Source organism: Saccostrea cucullata, unplaced genomic scaffold (genome assembly GCF_032062105.1).
Source record: "Saccostrea cucullata isolate Sc308-1 unplaced genomic scaffold, CSIRO_AGI_Scuc_v1 ctg1413, whole genome shotgun sequence".
NCBI lineage: Eukaryota > Metazoa > Mollusca > Bivalvia > Ostreida > Ostreidae > Saccostrea > Saccostrea cuccullata.
The window spans coordinates 16333-40916 of NW_026939988.1; the positions used below are offsets into that span (position 1 = coordinate 16333).

The following is a 24584-nucleotide window of genomic DNA, read 5'->3' on the forward strand; positions in this document are numbered from 1 at the left end:
AAAAAATAAATCTTAACAATTTTGCAGTTATTTTTTCTAATATAACTAAAAATTAAATTTTAAAAAAATCACACGGAAACCATGTCATTTATTTCTAATCGATATGTTTCAAAGAAACAAAAGTATCTATTTATATCTGCAGTTCATTGCTCACAAGGGCACACTTAACAATATTTTACCTTTCAATAAGTGGGAAAAACAAACGTTAATGTTTTTAAATTACCTCTTTCTCACGGCCACTTTTATTTTTAGCAAATACTGACGAAGACGAATTAAAATTAGTGCACACGGTAATATTAACCTTCTCCGAGTATCGTATTCGAGCACGCCTTTTTATGGTTTGATCGAACAAACTGAACTCACCTATGAATTCATTACGGACTCTCACTCTGTCTTCTAGCTCTTCATTAGCCACGATGATGCAGTTAACAAAAGCCATTAACGCTGTCTTGTATGGAACCAAGTCCGCCATCCTCAGCTCATTTACAATCAAACTGAAACGGTACCTCTGCTTCTTTAATGTCTGAAAAAGGAGAGTACGAACAGACCTTAGATTAAGATGGGTTTAATTGTTACAAAAACATTCGAAATATACAAAATAACACTCACAGTATATTAGTTCAGGATGATATTCACACTAACTGAATAAAATTAAAAGGCCTATCCTTCCTTTCTTGAGATATTTCAAAGAATAACATGAAAGAAATGAGGAACAGAAACTTCAATTTTCAAAAATTTTATAAGCAATAATTGATACCAATACGTGACACAAGATTATGAAATAATTTCGCTAAAACATCATGATATTGCTATTACAAGCATACAAAATAACAAAAATTTATTAACTGAAATGAAATATTCTTGTACTCTTTATGGTGTGCGGAAATAAGATAACACTACGACAAAAATAAAAAATCCTTAATGAAAGTGTATATCGTGATAAGGAATAAAGATGATCAAAAGCTCAATATTAAATGTCTAAGTACACATGCTTCCAACCTATCTTATATCTATACCCTGTACATTTGAATTCGTAATCATTTTGTGAGCGCTGTATTCATAGCACCTATAGTCTGAGAAAAGATCTGAAGTAAACTGTACTTAAAAGGGCATGGACACAGATTCAACTGAATTTTTTTTTATCAATTTTAATTTTTAGAATTCCTAACTAAGGCAATTCTAATGATCAGCAAAAATTTGAACATCATTTGTTGATTTACAAAGGAGATACAGGACTGAGAATTCTTCATAATGTAAACAAGGCTCGTGCCTTGTTTTTGTTTACATTTAGAAAATATCATGTTTATAACAAAACGAGATTCAGCAAATCATTAGAAAATGTCTAATTGTATTTAGAATTAACAACTTCATTGAAAAATTCTGCTTTGAGGAACACATATCAGCATGTTTAACCTATGTAAACAAAAACACGGCTCGGGCCTTGTTTACATAACAAATGTTCTAAATCTGTCTTGTAACTCGACAACTGAAATTCAAAAATTTGCTGATCATTAGAAATACCTTAGTTAGGTATTTGTAAACATAAAAAATGGTATGAAAATTTTTGGCTGAAACTGTGTCCAGGTCCCTTTAACCTTAGACCAGAAAAAAAGATTGACTTAAAAAAATCTGTACAAATGTTAAATAATTAAAGATAAAGAAAGCTACATTCTCTTCTGTTGAAACCCTACACTTTCTAGTGACTCTCCACTTGATCTAATTATAATTTTTATTTAAATTCATAAAACCATTAAAAAAATAATCAAGTAGTTCCAGATAGAAAATTTATGATGCTTTATATCGATTTTCAGCAGTGACCTTCTTCCAGAGCTAGAGTCTAGGCACAATTGTGTGACAAACTACTAAAAGTTAAAAGACACCCCCATTGCACCATTGCAGGCAATTTTACGTTTGATATGAAGAACTGTCGGTAATTCAAGAATGTCCTATACTACATGTCATCTACTCAGAAATAATCATTTTATTGCAATAGTTGTTTTAAGAATACATTTTTACATACAAGTAAATTTTAAGATTTTCTAAAAAGCATATTCCCGCATCTCTTCTATATTTGACGAATGTTCTATTCTTTCTCAAATCCGATAGTAATCTTAAGAAGCGAAGCCATGCCATTTTTCCAAAAATATTGAGGACCTGTAGAAGAAACCTTCCTCTTTTCAATGTTTTGCATGACCTCTGACCTGTTAAGCTTTTTGTATGATTATTTTGTCTTTTTGATTGCCTCTTTTCATTTCGATGTAAGCGCTACAAAATCTGAATTATTTTCATTTCTTTTTGTATGTATATCTCAGGTTTTTGTCTTTCCATTGTGTTAGAGCAAGTAAACAATTAGATACCACATTATATCAGAAGAAGCTCACAAAGATAATCATAGCGGTTAATCACCGCGGCGGAGATCGGGTTCGTGGAGGATAAAAAAAAAAGTATCCGTTTCTAGTCGTCAACGCTGTCTGATCGATGTCAATGGACAATGCTGTAATGAAACACAGCATTACTGAGAGAACATTATTCAATTACTAGAAAATAATGAAAAATGATCTACCTTAAAGCTGTCTAAGGCGTCCATTGTCAGTCTGTATCCTTCATTAGAATACACGCACAGCGCCGAAAGTAATTCGAACACTTGTTTCTTCACCATAACATTGTTTGTGTCCAGTGCTGTAACCGAAAAAAAAATCGTCATGTTTTGTACAAAACAGCTTTGATGCATTAATGTTTTCAATAATATAAATCCATAACAAAATTATTTCAATTCCTCAGAAATAGATCCTGAAGTTCACAAATATCATCACTATTTGGATGATGAATTCGAACCGCCATTTTATATTTGGATAATGATTATGATATGGTATATTCTAGTTTAAATATATATCGTTAGCAAAACAACATATGGGTGATAATTGAGAACCGATATATTCGACCTGGACGATGATAATGAACTAACAGATTCTAGCTGGACGATGATGTATTCATTCTGGACTTTGGTATTGAACTGATATATTATTCTACCTGACTATGATAATGAGCTGATAAATTCTATGTGGACTTTGATAATGAGATGATATATTCCATCTGGACGATGACAATAAACTTATTAAATTATTATTATTAAACTTATTAAACTTATAAACTTAAGCTGTATTCATTCTGGACATTGGTATTGAATAGATATATTCTATCTGGACTTTGATAATGAGCTGATATATTCTATCTGGACTTTGATAATGAGCTGGTATTCTATCTGGACTTTGAAAATGAGCTGATATATTCTATCTGAACGATGACAATGAACTTATATATTTTATCTGGACTTTCATAATAAGCTGATATTCTATCTGGACTTGGATAATGAGCTGATATTCTATGACTTTGATAATGAAATGATATATTCTATCTGACTTTGATAATGAGCTGATATTCTATCTGGACTTTGATAATGAGCTGATATTCTATCTGGACTTGGATAATGAGCTGATATTCTATCTGGACTTGGATGATGAGCTGATATTCTATCTGGACTTGGATGATGAGCTGATATTCTATCTGGACTTTGTTAATGAGCTGATAATCTATCTGGACTTTGAAAATGAACTTATATATTCTAGACGATATAATCTGGACAATAATGATGAACTGACATAATTATTTTACCTGGACGATGAAACATTCTATTTGGACGATAATATATTCTATCTGAACGATAATACATTTTATTTGAACGATGATAATTAGATGATATATTCTATCTAAATAGTGATAATGATATAAGTATGTGCCCTTCTCTTTTTGAAAAAAAAATTCTCAATAATAAAACTTTCATTTGTAGGACTTCTTCTTAGTCGGCCATATTAAGAATTAAATTATTTTTCTTTCTGTCGATTGTTCTTAAAAATGTCCGTTGCAGACGTTTTCCATTTATTTCCAATAACAACATGAACAAGTGGTATTGATATTTCTAACAACTGGCATTGTCAGATTTTAAATAAATAGAATTACTTTCTAAACATAAAACGCAAGCTATGTAATGTAATCATCGAGTCGTAATTAAATATTTTAGATATTTTTCCCCAATAGTCACCGGCTTAAAAATGACAGACAAAACTTTCCTCTCAATAATTGATGACTGGAAACAGTTGAAGTTGTGTAACACTGAGAATCTAAATCATTTGATGTATTGAATCAATCTGTTAGCTTTTTATCTTGCTAAGATAGGCAAACATGGGGCTGGGATGATGGAGGAAGGTTAAACATATCAAATCATGCAAAACCCACAGAGTCTTATATATTCTGTTATTTCTGCTTCTGTCACCAATCTGGGGTAGGTGTTATAATCGTGACTAGAGTTCAATCTAACTCTCCAGGAATAGTCACTGATCACAAGGAAGGTGCTGTAGTTATTATATATATGTGTACATCTTTTAGCACTTTATTATACCCCCCGCTTGAAAAGTGGGAGGGTATATAGTAATCGGTATGTCCATCCGTCCATCTGTTACGCTTTGGGGTACCCATCTCTTATCCACAGCTCCTCTCATACCACTGAAGGAAATTTATTGAAACTTTCACAGAATCTTTATTACATATTGCTACTGTGGACCTCCTATTTTACGTTTTGATCTCTCATATTTTGGATTTTCCAGAGCAAAACATGGATACTGCCATTATATTCATATGGGAATATGTAATAAAGATTCTGTGAACGTTTTATTAAATTTCACTCAGTGGTATAAAGGAGTTGCGGATAAGAGATGGGTACCCTAAAGCGTAACAGACGGACGGACGGACATACCGATTACAGTATACCCTCCCACTTTTCAAACGGGGGGTATAACAAATAAATCTTCTGTGACTGGTTTTCTGCAAGTAATCCATTTATCCAAATGTAATTTACTGGTCATTGAAACAGTGTTACAAAATGATCGACTTCCCCCATCAAACAGGAAACGTCTGCTTACGGTAAAACAGAACTACAAGTTTACACCAAAGCAGTGCCCGAATACAAAACAAAGCAATTCCATGTGTAATTGAAAACAGAGCGAAATCCTGCACGTTGGGTAATCGGATGATGAATTCCCAAGATCGGGTGAAAATGGAAACTATTGATCCCCAGTTCTAAATTGAATTCCTGAAATCTGGAGGCACGGCTCGTGTTTAAATTCTGGAAAATCCTTCTGTAACTGACTTATTCATGAGAATAAAGGGGAACAAATACAATTGATTGATCAAATTCTTTATCGTGTAATTTCTGTCATTGATGGTTCCTTAATCAAATTTAAGAGAGTATAATTATTGTAAGATGCCGTATGTGAAGGACTACACGGTCAGCTTTTATAAAGCATACGATGACTGCATGTTTCTCGAATTTTTTTACACTGAAAAAAAAATGTGAATGTAATGCAATGTCACGATTTACACTTTTTCTTAATTTGTCCTTTCGGCAGGATCAATTTTAGTTATCGTAAATTTTGTGCATTGTAAATTAAAATATTTAACATATTCCGAGAAAAAACTTAATGTATGGTTAACAAATATCCCAAAGGTTCAAATGATGAATTACATGCCAGTTCCCATCAATGTGTATATATGCAATATTTTAACAATGGTTACGTTTCTGCGAGAACTCGACGTTATTCGATCGACAGAACCGGGATCAAGACTAGCAATTCTCTTGAATAATATATAACAAGTCATATGATATGACATTTATGCTACTTAAAATGGAGAGCTATTTTGGGGCCAAATTTATTGTAATACTGATATATATATATGATGGTTTAAGTAACCGGAAATGAATTTTACAAGTCTTTTTGCAAACGAATAAATGATTGAGTCTATGAATTACTAGTATTATAAATAAAAGTACCTCCGGCAAATTGTGGGCCATATCCCGTACTAATTAATGACTGCAATCCGATCACAGAATTCATAACTGTTTTGATACACATGATACATTCTATCCGTAGGACCAAGTTCGAGAAATTGCTTGTGTACTTGGCTAAATCTCCAAGACATTCAAAGAGTAAATCTAAACCATCGCGCCTCAGAAAATCCAAGATCCACCGTTTGTCGTCACTATCAAGTTTCTTCCTTAGTCGACAAAAGTTGACAACAGAGGGGTGCCGAAGGAGAAAAACACAGGAATTGGTCAAAGACAAGTCGTTAACAATATCCGCCAGGTTGGCTTCGGAACTACACCTCTTGCATCTATTTTTAGGAGGCTGGGTCTCTTCCGTACCCAGGTCGGACACATAGCCAGAATTCGCCATAACTTCAGGAATCGGTCCTTCTGATACTGTTAGGATACACACAGGCAGTCTGTCAGGTGCGAGCTCATATATAGTAGTACGCCTCCTGTGTTCACACATTAATACCAGCAGCTTTGTATCGATTGTAAAAATACGAATACTTCATTCACTATTTCAAACAGAGGACCTCATAGCAACTTAAGACATTACCGGGAAAGACAATGATATACGTTTGTTTCTAGATCGTTACAATTGTAAGATAGGTGGTGAATTTAACATCTTTTTATTATATATTTTAATGTAAAGTTAAATGTAGAGGAAACATGGTCTTGCAAAGTATAATATCCAGCACAGCTCACACAGTGGTTAGAGTGTTTGCTGCACAAGTAGTAAAGAGATGATCCATACGTCATATGTTCGAATTCCGCTGCAGGACGTAAAGACAAGTCTTTTAAGTGTATTATTGCACGAGTAAAATATATCAGTTATTTGCTACATGAATATTGTTAATATATCTTACACCCCCCCCCATTCTTTACATTTCATGACATCGCTTCTCTTCTTACATTTTTGGAAATACAGTAGCATTAAAATATTTTGCATATGATAAATCTGAATAGGGCCAAGTAATTCACCATTTTGTTCCATCGCACATCGTAGGTAGGTATACCCTGGCTAAATGATGCAATGACGCGAAGGTGGTGTGCAATGACAGGATCCTGCCTTAGTGCTTTAATGAGACGACGATAATTCGATGAAGCAATGGGCCTACCGAATATCACTTCGATTCATCGTCGACATCTAATCCTTTTCACAACCACTTAGTCTTTTCCATCGTATCATCATGTGATAACGCCATCGATATCATCACGACGGTCGTGATAACGCCATCAATATCATACGACGGTTGTGATAATGTCATCGCACAATCTCGTGGCGTCGCATGATCGTAATCGCACTTCATATATCAAGCCATAGTGTCCATGCACCATCAACCAAAATCTCGATATTGCAATACTTGGATGGTGAACCACATGTCCCTATCCGGATTCCATTGATGTGAATAGTATGTACATGATATCTTAATGTCGATTTTGCCTGCAGGAGAGACACCAGAAGACTTAAAAGTGTCAGTGCTATAAATCAAGACTGTCTCCTACATTACACGTGTTGACAAAACAAAAATCAATTTGGCATTTGCATTTCCCTTGGTCTTTTTAAAAAGTTTGAGCATCCACTAAGCCAGCATTGTCATTTGAACTCTTTAAATTTGTTATATTGTTCCCTGTGATCTACTAGTTATAACATTAATGCAATGAGCTTTTTGCTGCACTGGACATACATGTATATTTCTTTGGTTACGTGTGACTGTGAACAAGTCTATTTCAACTTTCAAGAATTTGATATTAAAAAACGATGTTTCTGTAAAAGTCATTTGGATTCTGTATTTCAGCTGAGTTCATCGTAGTCATGTGTATAAAATGACGCAGTTCCAGTCACAAGTAACTAAAGTCCCAAAACCTAGCTTAGATGTTATACCATATGAATACGTGTACTACCATTCAGGATGCGGATAATCTTTAGAGGAACGATGAGTTGTTTTATCCTCAAATAATTTAGGTCCTACTTTATATCCCACTTTCATCGATGTTGCAACAGAAGTTGAAAACTAGTACCCATCCTATTCTGGATTAGCCACAAGGATGAAGGTTTTGGAGAAAGTTCATTCTCAAGTCATTGAAAATCTTGGTCAGAGGTTCTTGAAAAGATGATGCATCTTTGGAATTGTCTGTTAATTATAATTGGACACTGCTTATGACCTTACAGTTAAAATGACAGAGTATGGTTTTATGAAGGCCTTTCGGGTAGGTTCGTTTCTTGTAGGTCATTTAGCCTGCAAATAGGGTGCTTTGCGAAGGGTAGAAAGCAATAGTTCCTTAAAAGGCACTGAAAAACGCCGACCTATTGGCATTTGATTGTTAAAAAGGCTAGGGGGTCTACAAATTAACCACCAGATATAACTTCATTTTTTAGATATGATATCTTAAGCTGTCAACTATCATTTGGGAAAGAAAAATTTCCTAAATTTTAGTTTTAAAATTTGATCATTTTGTTATATCTTTCTATGGAGCTCTTCTTCTAAAGGAGATCAAAATAGTCTAAAAATGGCCACAACCACCCAGCCCTTTAGTGCAAGTATTTTTTATGCGCCTGGATCGATAGATCGGGGGCAAATTTTGTTTTTGTACTATCTGTTTGTCTGTATGTCTGTCTATTGACAACTTTAATCTTCGCCATAACTTTTGAACCGTGAGAGATTTCATATTGGTATGCATACTCCACTAATTAACTTAAGTTCTTTCAATTGACACCAACGCCAATGACCTTGACTGTGAACTATATGCTAAAAATAACTTTTAAATCATAAGAGATAGAGACTTCGTATTTGGTATGCAAACTCCACTAATTAAGTTCTTTTAAATGACATCAAGGTCAATGACATTGTGGTCTTGATTGTGACCTAAATGCTAAGAATAGCTTTTTCGAACTATGTTGCCGTCGGGTGCATAGTGTTTCATAAACACATTTTGTTTTCTCATCATATTAAAATGAAGAGATTTTTTAAGCTTAATTTACTTGAATTCTATCATATTACCTCTTTTAGCTTCTAATTTCTGATCTGCGGTTTCTATTCACAATCTCCTACATTTAGACCTTTATTTTTAGCTAAACTAATGAAGAATACGATTTATTAACTAGATAGGGATATAAAACTAAAAACAATCAATCGTCTTTCTCATTAGCTGGGCTAAATTCGTTCCTGACAGATTTAATTGTCCACTGGAAAAAATTTCCGTCAATCTCCATAGCCTTTACTTCACGGTGTAGTACCTAAACGGCTGCTATCGGAACAAAATCGCGTTCATTGTTGCTATTCGAAAATTTGACTGCTAGCAGAAATAAATATGTTGAAAATCTTGGAAAAAGTTGTAAAACTTTAAAATAATTTTCAAGATAGTATTGAAAATTTTCGGGTGCACGGAACAAATAAGGTATTTCTACAGATGTTGTCATGTGTAATTTGCAGAATAGCCGTCTAATAATTTAGAATTAGTAAAATTTCCGAAGCCTGTACCAAATCTTAAGTCAATAAATACCCAGTTTTCATGCTTTTTTAAATCATCTTTTATTCAGATTGTGGGTATTTTGGTATTTGAAGATGCGTCAATCTATAATTATACTTAGAAATTATTTTAAAAATTTAAAAAGTGTATTTTAAAAGAGATTTTTGGATGAAACACGATTTTTAAAAGTTACGGTTGCTATCAGGGTCTTAGCATATATTGCACCGGTTAATAACTGAAAACATCGCATCAGCTGCTATTTGAAAATTTTCCTTATTAACATAGATATAAAACAAACTTATGGCAACAAATGTCAAAATATACATTTTAAATACCCCAAATTGCATGTGAAATAAATGTCTATATACGATGTATGCAGTTGACTTTTACCAACTTAACTCAGGGGTGTAACGCCGATTTTGAAAGGGGGGGGGGGGGGGGCCGAAAAATTCAAATCTATATTTAAAACAAGCTGACATGGATAAAGGAAAATATTCAAACTTCTTTCAGAACCACTTTTTCTCACGCGCTACCGCCTACCCTTCTTTGACTATACTGCAATAAAAAGGGGGGCTTCAATGAAAATTTTCAATATAGTAAAAGTTATGCTTGGAAGAAAGTAAACAGGTTTTTCAATGAACATTTTAGAAAGTAAAGGTTATGCATGGAACAAAATGTGGAGGGGGGGGGCGCGTCTAACTCAAATGTATCGTATTTTTGCAAAGTTGAGCTGATCTTCGAAAAGCATTGAGCAGCTACACAAATCAAAAAGAAAGCTTTACGTAAATCAATTTAAAATAGCATATAATATAATATATTTTATTTTTTTTTTTACAATCATTTCTTTCACTTATCGACCCTAGCTCTTCCCCCCCTCGCCCCATTAGGCTTTTAAGAGTTCTTTAAGTTATATATGAAAACATCAAGCCCCCCCCCCCCCCCCCCCCCCCCCCCCGCCACGAAAGAAAGCGTGGTTTTCATTGATGTTTTCCACTTCTTTTTAGTGTTAAATTTCTTGTAAATCGACTTAAATGGGAGTCTTTGACAATAAAGCAAAGCTTTTTTTTAAATCACAGAAAATTCTTGAACAAAAAGGGGGGGGTGCATACCCCCCCTTTTACCTTCAACACATTACCCGTTGTGCATGTACAGTATATGAACGTCCTACGTACATAAATCGTAATAAATGTAAGCTCCTATGAACATACGTTATTGTCCACATTTTACTCTTATGTACATTGTGCACTTTAATACATGTACTTGAGTAATTATCGACGTTGGACATTTTTATCAAATATCTAAAACTTCTGACGCAATTTTAATATATTTCTTACGTGCATGTAAATGTGCCCAACGCTTTCGACAGTTTTCGTCTTATATATAGCAATCCTTTAATTCATTAAAATTCTAAATATACATGTTAGTATCAAAATGTATGTAACGTTCCGTAAAGGTGAAATACCAAGCGGCTAAACTTTAATAATTGAATTATTGACCATTTTGTTGAGCCAGCGAAGAAAAATACTTACAATTTTCCATTTTTTTTTAGCAACCGCTCAACTTTCAGATAGCAACGAAGAACGCGCATTTTTTTCTGATAGCAACCGTTTAGGTACTACACCGTGTACTTGGAATTCCTGAGTTTTCCCAACTTAGAATTATTGGAAATAAATCTTTCCTTCTTTATTCTAAATTTCTTTTTTCTATTGTTTCAGCTACTAGTATATAACTGTCTTGGGACCTCTTTAATAGTATCCCTATGTTGATCAGGAGTTTAAAGCGTTGGAAGGTTTCATAACCGATTTCACCTTTATCTTTTTAAGTGTGTCAAGTGCTGAGCCTGCTGTTTTCTTAGCAATATAGTATTTTTTCTTCCGTGTCTTATAACTGCTTTATTAATACTTCCTTCCTCTGTAAAACTCGGTCTTCGTGGACTGTACGATTTAAATTAACACGATATATCTACTTTTGTTTCAGCACTGTGGGAGTAGGTCTAAGTTCACATTTTTTTGTCATATATCAGCACTCTTCATAGCGAGCAAAATCAATTTTCGCATCAAATCCCTAAGGTTTTTTTTTTTCCCTCAAAAAAATTTTTTTCAAAAAACATAACTGGGTAAGATGGGAAACACATCGGATCGGCTTAAATTGTTCTTGTTTCACAAAAGTGATGCTTTGTATTTTTTATTGACTTTTCAGTACAATAAATTACGGTTGGTATAAACTCGCGGAATATATAGGAATCAGGATAGGGTAGCAACTACTGCTTCGCCGAGTGTTTGGCACGATGTACTGAAAGTTGTTGGTCTTCAGATGAGACCCACTGTAGGCGTTGGCACAATCAAGATCCTAGTCTAAAATATCTAAAGTTTTCTGTGGTTTTCCTGGCACGTGAAACATTAAAATTCGAAATAAAGCCTGAAAAACGTTAGATATGCAGTGCCGAGTAAAGGTCTAAATTTAACGATATCTGGTGAGGACTTTATTTGAGTGAAAACTTCTCGAACAGGATGAAAAACACCATACAATCAATCAATCTAGGAAAAATAGTTTCAGGATTTGTAGGAAAAAATCCATTTTTACCGCTCATGCAAGTATCATATCGTTCTTCAATGAAGTTTAATACATGGACAGATGCTGATGTCAAAAGAAATTGTGAAATATGACATCAAGGAATGGAGAATGACAGGCGTCAAAAAGTTATCTCCTGAGAGAGAGAGAGAGGTTATATTATATGCAGTCTTATGATATTGATTTCATTCATGCATTCATCACACGCCATGAATACTACCTTGTACGTTCATAATTAGTGACTCTTTTTTTTCATCTAGCTAGCAGGAGAACAAATCTGCTGAACGACAATATTGTGTAACAGTTTTCAATGTATGAAAGGACAAAGTTCAAACAAAAATGATATTCCCTCTCCTATCGATCAATAAATCCTAATTCATTAAGGTCTCTAATATAACAAGGTTTCGCCCACTTTCACCCCGGAACCAGGATGATTATTTTGTGAACTCGTAACAATTCTATTACTCAAGCAGTTATACAAGGTTCATTGTACCCGGGTTTTTTCTCTACATACAATAATCTTGACCAAAAGGTTGCAAATGGTCGCATCGGTCAGTGCAGTCGTTGACATACTCATTAGTTATTACGTCAAGCACACTGACACATCTTTCACTGATGTCTTCTCGCCTTGGACTGGTAGAAGTTTGTGTCGACATGACTCACGTGACTTCGACTTGTGATAATTTGTCGAGAAACTCTGTTGATTTGATGACGCAATTAACCATGTTGCCCAAAAGTTGAGTCAGTGGCATGGAAATGCCAAGTAAATGCAAAGACGTTCAAGTATATGGTACATCACGTACTTCACTGTATATTTGTATCCCCAACTTTATACGTATATCGTTATAAGAGCAGGGGTCACCAGCCAAGTTCCTTACACCAATACCGATTCGAACAATCACTATGCACCGATAGGCAATGACGTACATGACGTCATATGGTGTGTATATGAGGTTATACACACTCTGAGGGTAAAGATGATATACCAACGTTAGTGTAATCTTCTGTAAATTGAGCCTTAAACAGGCTTTTACACCCAGAACTAGCACCTCCCTTCAGCTTAAGACGATTTCTTTGCGAGAGCATCAAATTGCTTCAAGTATGTGTTTTGGTGGATCTTTTCAATCTTCAGAAGGTATAAAGTGAAAAAAGCAAACATAAGTGGAACCATTTACAGCTTGACAAACAATTTATCTGAGTGGAGTATTTGGGGACGGTACAAAGGCCGTGCACGTGTGCTCATTTAGAGGATTTCAGATCTGCCAACCCCAAACGGATGTTTTCCGGTTTCTTTTGTGTAAAGCTTTGACTTCATATGCAGCAGATTTTGGACTTTAAATGCAGAAATTTTGAGCTTGTTTACATAAAACGCATACTTCTATCGTTTTACTTTCATGAGAGATGTGATAAATTCAAAATGAACAAGATAAATTTCACACGTTTATCAATTTCGGTAGAAGTTTATTATACTATCATCTACTGCTCGAGCGGTATTAATTAGCCAAAACACAAAAAGAGAAAGTCAAGAAATCGGGAGAGTTGGTTTTCAAATGATACTGTGGGATTTCGGACCAATTGGTTCAAATTTCATAAAGATTACGTGCAGTTCAGAAGAATTGACAGATCTTTGAAAAACAACACAAACTCTGGATTACGTGACTGTCATTTAAACTTAAATCTGAACACGAATTGTAAAATTGAGGAATTTTTACCCCATATTCTTTCATTCACTCGCTATGCCTCATGGCCCCTATATAAGCCTACAACTTAGACGGGCGCATGTTACATAGCAATTGACGACAGCAACAAAACATGACAGTACTGTGTAACTTCTTGCACGGCAGATTAGAAAGTTACCAAAGAAACTTACAAAATTTACACAGGTCAGTGCTCATCTTTGCTAGCCAAAGGTTTCTGATAAGCTACTCTCCTCATGATTATGAGGAGAGTAGCGTATCAGAAACCCTTGGCTAGCGAAGATGGTCAGTGCTGTATACGAACAAATACACGTAACAATAAATTGTGAAGATAACCAGCACAAACACGTGTCGCCATTTCACGGTGCAGTCAAGTGTAACGAAATGCGAAAGATATATACTCCATACGTGCTGATATCGTAGAAAGTATTGTCGAATATGGCATGTGTCTATTTACGAGTCGTACGCGTGTTTTACAGGTTGGGGGAAAACGTAAATTCCGCTATAATAGTGGTATATCACTATTATAGTGAAATTCCGCTATATTTTCGACCGTATTTACCCTCGATATCATCAAATAACATGCTTGCTGTTTAAACCGCAATTCATGATGGGTATAAAAATGGACACTAATTGGTACCCTTACATATTATGAATTTTATTTAATTTTCTGCCGATGCAATTCATTATGCGAACACACTTTGTAAAACGGAAGTTACATTTTTAACATAGCAACCAGCGATTGTGGCAGTATTTAAGAAAGACCAAATTTCAATTTTTCTCATATATGTGCAGAAATTAATGCTTGTAATAATTTTCAATCTGCATTGGAAAATGGTTTGTCGAATTTACAGTAGAAAAGACAATCTTTGTCTGCATGGTTACGGGTATGGAGGCCCATTGTGACAAATGCTAAAAAGCTCATTTCATGTAAACTTTAATTTGGCAGAATCGATATGTCTCGTCTAGATGCAATAAATCGTAAACATTCTATAAGATGACACTTCTTCAGGTTTTATATATATATATATATCCATATTCAGGGGGTTCTATCCCCCACAAATCTTTTTCAAACATTAACTTTCACTATTGAAAATATTCATTGAAAGGTTGGTTTCCCCTTCCCCAAATTTTTGTTGTAGTACATGTATATAGTTTAATAATGGTAAGTTGGTTATGTATGATAAAGTATTGATTTTTGGTTGTGAAACGAAGTTGGAATACCTAACACCCTGCCCACCCCCCCCCCCCCCCCCCCCCCCTGGAAATAGGATTTTCAATATTTTTAGAATTCTTTCCAATTTCCAACGTTTTTTAGACAACTAATCTCTCTCACTCTCCCCCCCCCCCCCCCCCGACACAGCTTGTATGTAATGGTTTATTTATGTTACACATTTTTATCCAGCAAAAATTATACGAAACATGGCTGTAATTTCAAAAAAATTTACGTTTGGATTTAGTGATAAAGGACACTACGGATATATTATGACACAACTGCTTCATATTTGGATATTATATTGAAGAAAGAGATCGATGGCAAACCAACTACTAAATTTTATGGTAAACCTGATGACTTCAATTTTTCTATCAACTTCCTTTATTTATGTAGGAATTAACCATTATTACCTGCATATGGATTTATGAATGTCTCATGGTTGATTTAGTGCGCATGAGCATTTTCTCGTACGACAATTTTTGAAACGAAGCAGGCTTCTGACAAACAAGCTGATTAATAAAGGGTCTACAATTTCGCATGAAGTCAACACTTGAGCTGTTCCTCCTGTTATTTAATTAATTTTACAATGGAGAATTAATCTTATTCCGTTGCAGTTTCAATTAACTTGAGATTTCATAACCCTTTTCAGTGCATAACTTAGTTAAATACTAGGTGTATCATATGTCATGCAACTTAGACAAGATCGAAATCGTACAAAAAAAAAGATGTCGCTTCATATACAGGCAATCCCATGCAAGAATAATGCGAGTGTCTTTCCAAGATAAAACTAATCCTTTGAACTTGTCGTTTTACCATAAAAAGAAACGTTATACTTGTCATAACCTGAAGACTTGCCATCTTATAGATTGTTTACGATATATTGCTTCTAGACGAGACATATCGGTTCTAACAAAATAAATTTTACATGAAATGAGCTTTTTGGCATTTGTTACAACGGGCCTCCATACCCGTAACCATGCAGACAAAAATTGTCTTTTCTACTGTAAATTCGACAAACCTCTTTCAAAGAGGATTGAAAATTATTACAAGCATTAATTTCTGCACATGTGTGAGAAAAATTGGAATTCAGTCTTTCTTGAACACTGCAACAATCGCTGGTTGCTATGTTAAAAATGTAACTTCCGTTTTACAAAGTGTGTTCGCATTATTAAACGCATCGGCAGAAAATTAAATAAAATTCATAATATGTAAGGGTACCAATTAGTGTCCATTTTTATATCCATCATGAATTGCGGTTTAAACAGCAAGCATGTTATCTGATGATATCGAGGGTGAATACGGCTGAAAATATAGCGGAATTTCACTATAATAGTGATATACCACTATTATAGCGGAATTTACGTTTCTCCCCAACCTGTTTTAAGCTTTAACTCACTTGGAAAATGACCATGCACTTACCTTTAACAAGTCTCTTTGTGTAACTGCCGTGCTGAACTAAGAAAGACAGTCCCATCTTAGAATTGACCAGTTTGGTAATACAGGACACACATTCCAAGAGCTTCAAGGCTTCGGACAAATCCGTCACACGTCGACTACTGATGACGTCAACAGCATCCAACAAGACGTCAAGACCGCCACAGTCCAGAAAGCCCTGGACCCAGGCTTTATCGGACTTCTTTAGTTTCCTTTTGAGGGCCGTGAACGCCTTGACGGTGGGGGTCCTTAACATGTCCACGCACATCTCCCCGTCACACTCATCGAACTGCTTCTGCAGAATCTTCTCTTTCACTTTTGTTCGAAATTTCCATTTTGAGGTTGCACCGGAAGTCTTTTCCTGATCTGAATCCGACGATGAGGACGATGAATCCTCTGATGATTTCTTCTTGTCCTCCATTTTATCGTCTGATACGTCAGACCCGTCTTTGGCGTCAGTGACGTCAGCGTCTGTCGTGTCTCTGTGAACGTCAACTATGATATCGTCTGCTGGTTCCCTCTTTAAATCAGTTTCTGGTTGTTCCTTTTCTTTCTCAAATTCGTCGTCTGGTTGTTGCTGAGGTGAGAGTTGCGAATCTCGTCGACGTTTTTTCTTGCGTCTAAATGACAAGCGCCCTGCCATGCGCCTCAGTGCGCGGATAATTCCCGACATGGCCTATGATATATTGGACCTGGAACGATTAAACAGTTGTTACATTCATATTTAAGTGTCACACGGAACTTTTTATTAACGATTTATTTTTTTTCGTTGAATATTTTTTTTTACAACAAAGCCAGTACGCTAGTATAGGCTTGTCAAGGTAGGGCACATTCTCTATCATTGATAAGAGAGTCTATGCAGAAAATGGCATCTTAGGAATGTGCAGACAGTCTGCACAATACATGGAGATGGTTCATAAATGAAAATTTGGTGACGATTTTTAGAGTGTACACATATATATTTACAACTGTATTTGCATAAATTAATAAAGACACATCTACCTGAATTCTTACCTGAACTATCAAACCCCAGGACACTCGTGGCTGTTGAACAACATTTCAAAATATTTTGTAAAGCGGAAATCAATTATTTACCTAGACCAGGTTATAAATAGACATTTAACCTTTGCCCCCGGTTATAAATTTACCTGGCCATATGATCGTCCTCTCCCTCTTAATTCATAAACCCAATGACTTTATTTCAGTAATGGATATATGCCGAATACTGTTCTATATGTAAAATTATCAGACTGTTTGAGGCCCGTTGAAAGTGATAATTTTACATATAGAATAGTATGAGGCATATATCTTACTTAAAACATTGCGATTTAAATGTCCAAAAGTTTAGTGATAATAACACAATAGGAGTTCAAGCATTCAAGCATCCATTTTCTACCCGTCTGATAATGTAAAAGAAATGAGACAGTGAACTCTTGTTTCATTTCATTCATTCAATGGCAATATATAGGTAGTGAAAGATATTTTGGGGGAACAATTTTATTTATGTTGTGCATAAATTGACATTGATACTGACATAATTTTGGGTGATATTATAGCCATCACCATGGAAAGTAAAAATGCAGATTTTTACCCTGAAGTTTTAGTTTAGATAATGGTCAGGTTTTAAAAGTGTTCGGGGAACAAACATAAAATAAGGAGATTTTATTTTGCAGAAATGGATTTAAATTCGCTTTTTCAAAGTGCTGTATCAAAAATTCTTTTAAAGAGTGAAAAGTATTAATTTTGTGGAAGGTTTAAACTTGGATTTTTTTTTTTGATGGATTTGCTACATGTATTTTGTAGCAATTTAATTTCCTTGCGTTTGCTTTTCCTGAATTTGTTTCCTAACATTTTTATTGGGGGTTTCTGGACACACACTTAATTTCACTCTTCTTTTTGTTTTTTTCCGATATATTGTTATCATTGCCGTCCGATAATATATTATCAGACTGGCAATTATTATTATCGGACGGCTACAGGTAAATTTTTAGACTGCAAGAACAAAGGCATGACGTCACAGCAATGTTTTAAGTATAGTGACGGGTCGTGAAAGTGATCAATTATCCGTATCACAGACAGCTAATTTTATGTTATTTGTTATTTTTCCCGTTAATATTACAGTTGTAAATAATATATAGGTATAGAACTTTCAAGCTTTTTACTTAAATACAATAAAGGTCTTTTTTTTTTTTTTAAATTTTTACACCTACATTTTTTAAATGGTTGTGTTTTGGACTACGCATCACCTTGAGCTTATTCTATACATCGTTTTAGAGGAGTCCACGCCTCTTTGAGATCCGCCCACACACTATTCATTACCCCTTTGATATGGAGATTTTAACGTCATATATTGCTATCAACTTTGGAAAAGAAAGTTACGAGTACAATATTATGAATCTAAATCGCTTCTCAATGTTGTCATTGATAGGGAAAAAGAGGGTTTATAATAGGTGTCTATAGTGCATTTTTATTTTTTTCTTATCCAGAAAAGGACTTACGTACAGGCCTTCTGTAACATATTTCCGATGTGGGTGCACTTATGAAGACAAAATATGACAATGATTTTAAAAACAAATTTAATTCGACTTAATATTCAAAAAAGATTTAGTTCTGAAATTTTATACAAACAGTAATTCTTTAGATTAAAAAAAAGTTACGCAGTGAATAAAATAAGTAATCTGAAGGTATCTAAGGGCAAAGTATTAAAAAGGTCGAAATCATAGAAACTACAAATTTAATCTCTAACTCATCAACACGCTGACACGTACTAAGAATCAGCATAGTATCTGAAAAATTGGGGGGGGGGGGAATTACCGAAAACCGGTCAGATAGACTAACAGACAGAAAAACAGAGGAACAGTTTAACGGTCAGCAAGACAGACGAGAGGAGAAACCTATTGTCCCCTCCGGTTTTATCGGTAAAGGAATAAACAGGCAAGCGATCTTACCTCCATTATTATGAAAAGTCCAGACAAAGTAAATTTTAACCAATCCTTTTTTCCCCTAAAACTTTACAAAACGTGTTTGCCTCGATCATTATCATTCGTCAATCTCCAGACGTGTGGCTTTACGTGATTCACTGCAGATTTTATATAAAGGCCAGGAAAGCTGAACATGCAATGTTTTTCTTTTATTTAAAAAATCACCTAATTTAGCCAAAAAGTCGTGTTATGTAACGTCTATAATGTGGTCGGGAGCAGAGTCTAATTCAAGATACAGTATCTGGATGCAATGTGTGTCAATGAGATTGTCATTTTTACTGGTAATAATTGTTCTTACATATAATACATTGTATTCAATCCGAACCCCCTGAAAATTTCAGAATTGTTGTTTTTTATGTAAAGTAGTTTAATATTAGGCGTTCTAAGGTTCACAATCCCTCTACCTACTCGAGTAATTTTTAACCATAGCGATTTATAAGTTTTTCGAAAAAAAAATCTCATGTCTGATGAAGTTAACAGCAACAAACATTGACCTTAAAAGTCCACTCTTAGAATCTTATTGTAATTTAGCTCCAAATTTAAATAGAACTATATATGTAAGCCTGAGCTAACAAAAAAGAGCGGACAGTAACAATCTACCCAATGACAGCATCAACAGCTATAGGACATTGTTTTTTAAAAATTACATCTATTGTTTTCTACATTTAATACCCTAAAAAAAATCTCTGTCCTTGGAACTGAAATAAATGTCATGCGCCATCTAATATAGACAGCATTGTCCCAGAGCTAATGATTAAGAAAAAAAATGACTGTATATATAAATCTGAAAAACAAGAAATTTGACATGATCAAGTTAATTGTAGCAATATGAAAACGGATATTTTACTTCTCTTCAAATAGGCAAATGCATTTTGAAATAAAAGTTAACTTTGATTTTTTTTTTAAATGACCACACAAGAAGAACTTGTACTGAGAAAAAAAAATACAAATGTCAAGTCAAAATTTCAAGAATTTTAATGATTACAATAAGACGAAACAAGTTTTAAAAAATGAACGGAGTTATAAAAATACTTGATTTTTAGTATAATTTTCAAACGAATTACAAGCACTAAAATGTGAGAAAATAATGAAAAGCGGTTTGTCGACACTAAATGCCTTAACCCCCCCCCCTCCCCCCGGGCGTTCCCTCGATCACAAAATAGTTTATTTTCCCTAAAAGTTTCCGTTTTTCTGCCATAAAGAAAATAGTCGGATTTGTTTAAATTTTAATAATCAGTGGGAATGTATGCCTTCTGGTAAATATTCTGGATCCGCCCGTGATTTTATATACTAGTATATCAAATCGGCCGGATCTAACAATGTCGTTATATAGGCATACTGTAAGGATGTATGGCTATTTTTGACCTAATAATATTGTCAATATGACAGTGGAATACAAATATTGTCATATTGAGACACGATTCCCTTACATGTAAAACTTTATGAGATATATTGTCGAAAATCTCGAATGAAGAATAGAAAATAAAGGTATTGGTTTTGTAGAACACGATTCTACACTTTTAGAATTATACCTTGAAACATTCCTATAAATATGTTTTATTGTATTGAAGCTTTTGGCAAAATGCTCGTGAACGTCTGGCTATAGGATAAAGAAAAAAATAAAATGCCTAACATAATTTCAATCCCAAATCCCTAACTACTGAATTAAAATTCATTTATAATTATATAGTTCTTACCTTTCCACGACCCCGAGTTCTGTTTAAGATGTATCTTTATAGCGGCAAACTACCAATAAAACTGCGTTAACGGGGATGTTCTAAATATACTTCTAGTATTTAAAAGCTACTAGTTTTAGCAAAGGCGGATCTCGGAATTTTCTAACAGCAAATGGTCCACTTTCAATGAAAATGTATTTTCGTTACTTTCAATGAAAATGTATACTCGATTTAATAATTAAGTTGTGTGAAGGGAGATGTTTCAAAGAAAACACCTTTAATTACAAACTTCATACAATTATTTTTTTCGTGAGGGGGTTCAAATTAATGTTTGGAGGTTAGAGATCCAATCATTTATAATGGGGAGGAGAGGCCTGATATATGTAAAGCAGACATAGTCATTTTCAGCCTGGACATTTATGATTGTGAAGGAGTAATATCAACTGTAGATGTAAAAACCTGCTATACAGTCAAAATTAAAAAATTGCCATATACCAGATTTTTAGGGGGGGGGGGAAAATTAAGTTTTTTTTTTCCTGATTCAAATCAATTACTATTAAAATATCAACTGTAATCTTGTAAAAATTCCTGCTATATAAACTCGTATTTTGACTGAACCAATTTTAAAATTTTAAAATTTAAAAAAGTGTCATTTCATATACAAAATCATGGGGTGGGGGTATTTAACAAAAAAAAAGCTAGATTGAAGTTTAGTAATAAATGTACAGGTTAATTGAAATACAGTAATTTACAGTAATTAAAATTTTTTGCTAGGTGGGGGGGGGGGGGGGGGGTTCCTCTTTCAAATAATCAATATAAAACTACATTCAAATCAACATTCAGTAAGTTCAGATATTTGAAAAATGAGAATCTTTTACAAGTACAACATGCACCGGAAAACCCTGCTTCAAGCAAATTCCGAAATGACATTTTTTTTATGAAAAAAAAATTCAGAATTTGAGTAGCGGGAGAGAAATAACAAGATCGACATGCATCAGGGCTATTTTATTGACATTCTGGGCGTGGATCTAGATATTTCACCTACGGGTCGAATTTGGAGATGTTGATGTCTTTTTGTCAAAATGTTTTAAAATGCCCAAAATATATAGTCTGCTTGCTTGGCATTAAGTCAAAGATGAAATTTAAATACCAATATAAATCCTATACATGTATTGAACAAACTTTAGTGAGTTAAAACTTTTTTTGGTTTTATTTTAAATATGTACAGAATAGGCTACATTACCTTTGCTGGTGCCATATTTGTCCATCACGCCCAACTCCTTATCAGCTTTTAAGTACAAGTGCTTAAAACTTGAAAGTTCAGTTTAAACCCCCTATCTATGTAAACAAGATATCAACAGAATCCATTATTAATTTTCACAACTATCAATATTTGAGTCCTCCGACCTAATCCGTTCTTGTGGTCAGTTGCAGTTCGTTCACAATGTCCACTAATATATAAAAAGCATAGCTCGTGAATTACTGCACATTATCCACGCATAATCAGGGCAGGATTTACAAGTATTTGATGGTAATTTGTCAGAATCATATCATCATACTACATCCATCAACTCGTGACAAAAATGGGTTATTGTCTCTTTACAAACGTCAAATACATCAATGCTTCATAACAAATGTCTTAATATTAACTGGGTTACACACGAAGGCTGCTCGGAAATTGAAATATTCTGATTATTTTCGTTTTTATCAACTTTTTCTTATGAATATTGATATGTATGTACAATAACGAAAAAATATCTAAAGAAAATATTTCAAAAATATAATTCTAAAGTAAATTTTTATGTGTGTATATAATAGAGGTATTCGGTGCATCCCAAAATCAGGTTTTAGAATTGTAGTCATGGGAAGGGAAGATACATAATTTGTAATGGGGGGTGGGGTGGTGGATAACTTTGTTCAGCAGGCAGGGGGTCTGGGGTCTACCTTATGGCCCCCAGCTCCTGGGTTTTCGTGTATTTTAAGAATAAAACCAGGCACAAAACAGTGGTAATAGATAAGTTATGTACATTATGATATTTCACTTTCTATGCGATAATTCATAGACTAGGGAATACAAGGTTTTCAGGGTTGATTTTTACGAAAACTTATACTTGATAATTAAATAAAATTACCATTTTTTTAATTGAGCTTTAACTTTTAAGCAAAAGTATGGCATTATTAATATTAGTCTATTTAGAATATGATTTTGGACAATACATCCCATCAGTCATGGTCATTCATACTTTGAAATTTTAAAAGGGGGAGGAGGTGCCTCCCCCCACTCCCTCCCGGTTTAATCCGCCACTGCTAGCTGTATAACTCGTACTAAGTCTTAGTTGACTGTAATTTTAATATACTGGCACCTAGTATCATTTAAAGGGTCAGGAAAATACTGTCCATTCTCGGAAATACTATTTTATGGAGTAGGCAGGGGGGGGGCAACTGTATTCACAACCGAATTTTCTTCATACATTTCAAAACGACTTTGACTATGCCACAAAAGGGGGAGGGCAAATCAGCCCTTCGTTTATGTTTTTCAATAGTACCAGCATGTGTGTGTAATACACTGGTTCCCACGTATCACAGCTTTGGACCAACGTTAATCTTTTTTTTTTAATGTGGGGTCAAACTCCAATGAGTATAATAATCAGACAGAATGTTAGTTGTCAACTGTTCTACATTTTACACGATTTCCAGCGCAGAAAAGTGGATATAGGCAAAAACATGTCCACTCACAGGAGTCCTTAATATCGTAATGAAAAAAATGTTTTTTTCAGTTGAGGGTGTAAAATTTTTTGTCCGGAATGTTTTCCAATAAAAACTTGACACCTGTGGTCTACTTCTCTAAAGAGAATACATCCAAGGGCTGATACCAGTTCAAAACAGTAGTGTAGTGTTATGTATGTTATATATCTAAAACCATAGGTAAAACAAATGATTTATTAAATTTTGTCATGATAAAAATAAGAGTTTATCATTCTTTATTTTTGATGTGTATATGTTGCTTTAAGAAAGTGAATTATCAGATAGAGCAACATTTGCCTGGTCTTTTGAAACATCACATTCCAAAGTATATTAAAAATGGTTTTAAAGGTCCAAAGCATTAAAACAAGTTGCTGTCCTTTAAAAAAAAAGGACTACAATACGTGGACCAAATGCATGTGTTTCTAACCGAAATTCAATTTATTAAAGAAAATTTCTAAGTTTATTGGATATTCATGTAGGTTCGTTCACATTTTCTACGTCATCTGCCTACTTCGACTGTTTTGGACTATTTTGATACATATAACCCATAATGGTTGGAACTTTACATATACTAGTATTCTACATTTATTCAGAAGAGATCTATCATTGGAAAATTAGATCTGATGGTACACGTGTAGCAGAACTCTATAGTACGCAGATTTTGTTTTCGGAGCCCCCCCCCCCCCGTCCAAAGCATTAAAACAAGTTGCTGTCCTTTAAAAAAAAGGACTATAATACGTGGACCATATGCATGTGTTTCTAACCGAAATTCAATTTATTAAAGAAAATTTCTAAGTTTATTGGATATTCATGTAGGTTCGTTCACATTTTCTACATCATCTGCCTACTTTGACTGTTTTGGACTATTTTGAT

The 24584-nt window shown here is 34.3% G+C and overlaps 1 protein-coding gene across 1 annotated transcript in view; it reads right to left on the reverse strand.

Moving 5' to 3' along the window:
- The window catches only part of LOC134254408 (inverted formin-2-like), a gene marked incomplete at its 3' end in the record, with an annotated part of 31606 nt that extends 14193 nt beyond the window's left edge, over positions 1-17413 (reverse strand). Inside the window, exons 1-4 of the mRNA XM_062736932.1 lie at positions 17324-17413; positions 16295-17001; positions 2564-2679; positions 364-523 (exon numbers count right to left, since the gene is read on the reverse strand). Of these exons, the coding sequence (XP_062592916.1) occupies positions 364-523; positions 2564-2679; positions 16295-16982 (964 nt within the window). The remainder of the gene's footprint in view (positions 1-363; positions 524-2563; positions 2680-16294; positions 17002-17323) is intronic.
- Between the last annotated feature and the right edge of the window lie 7171 nt (positions 17414-24584).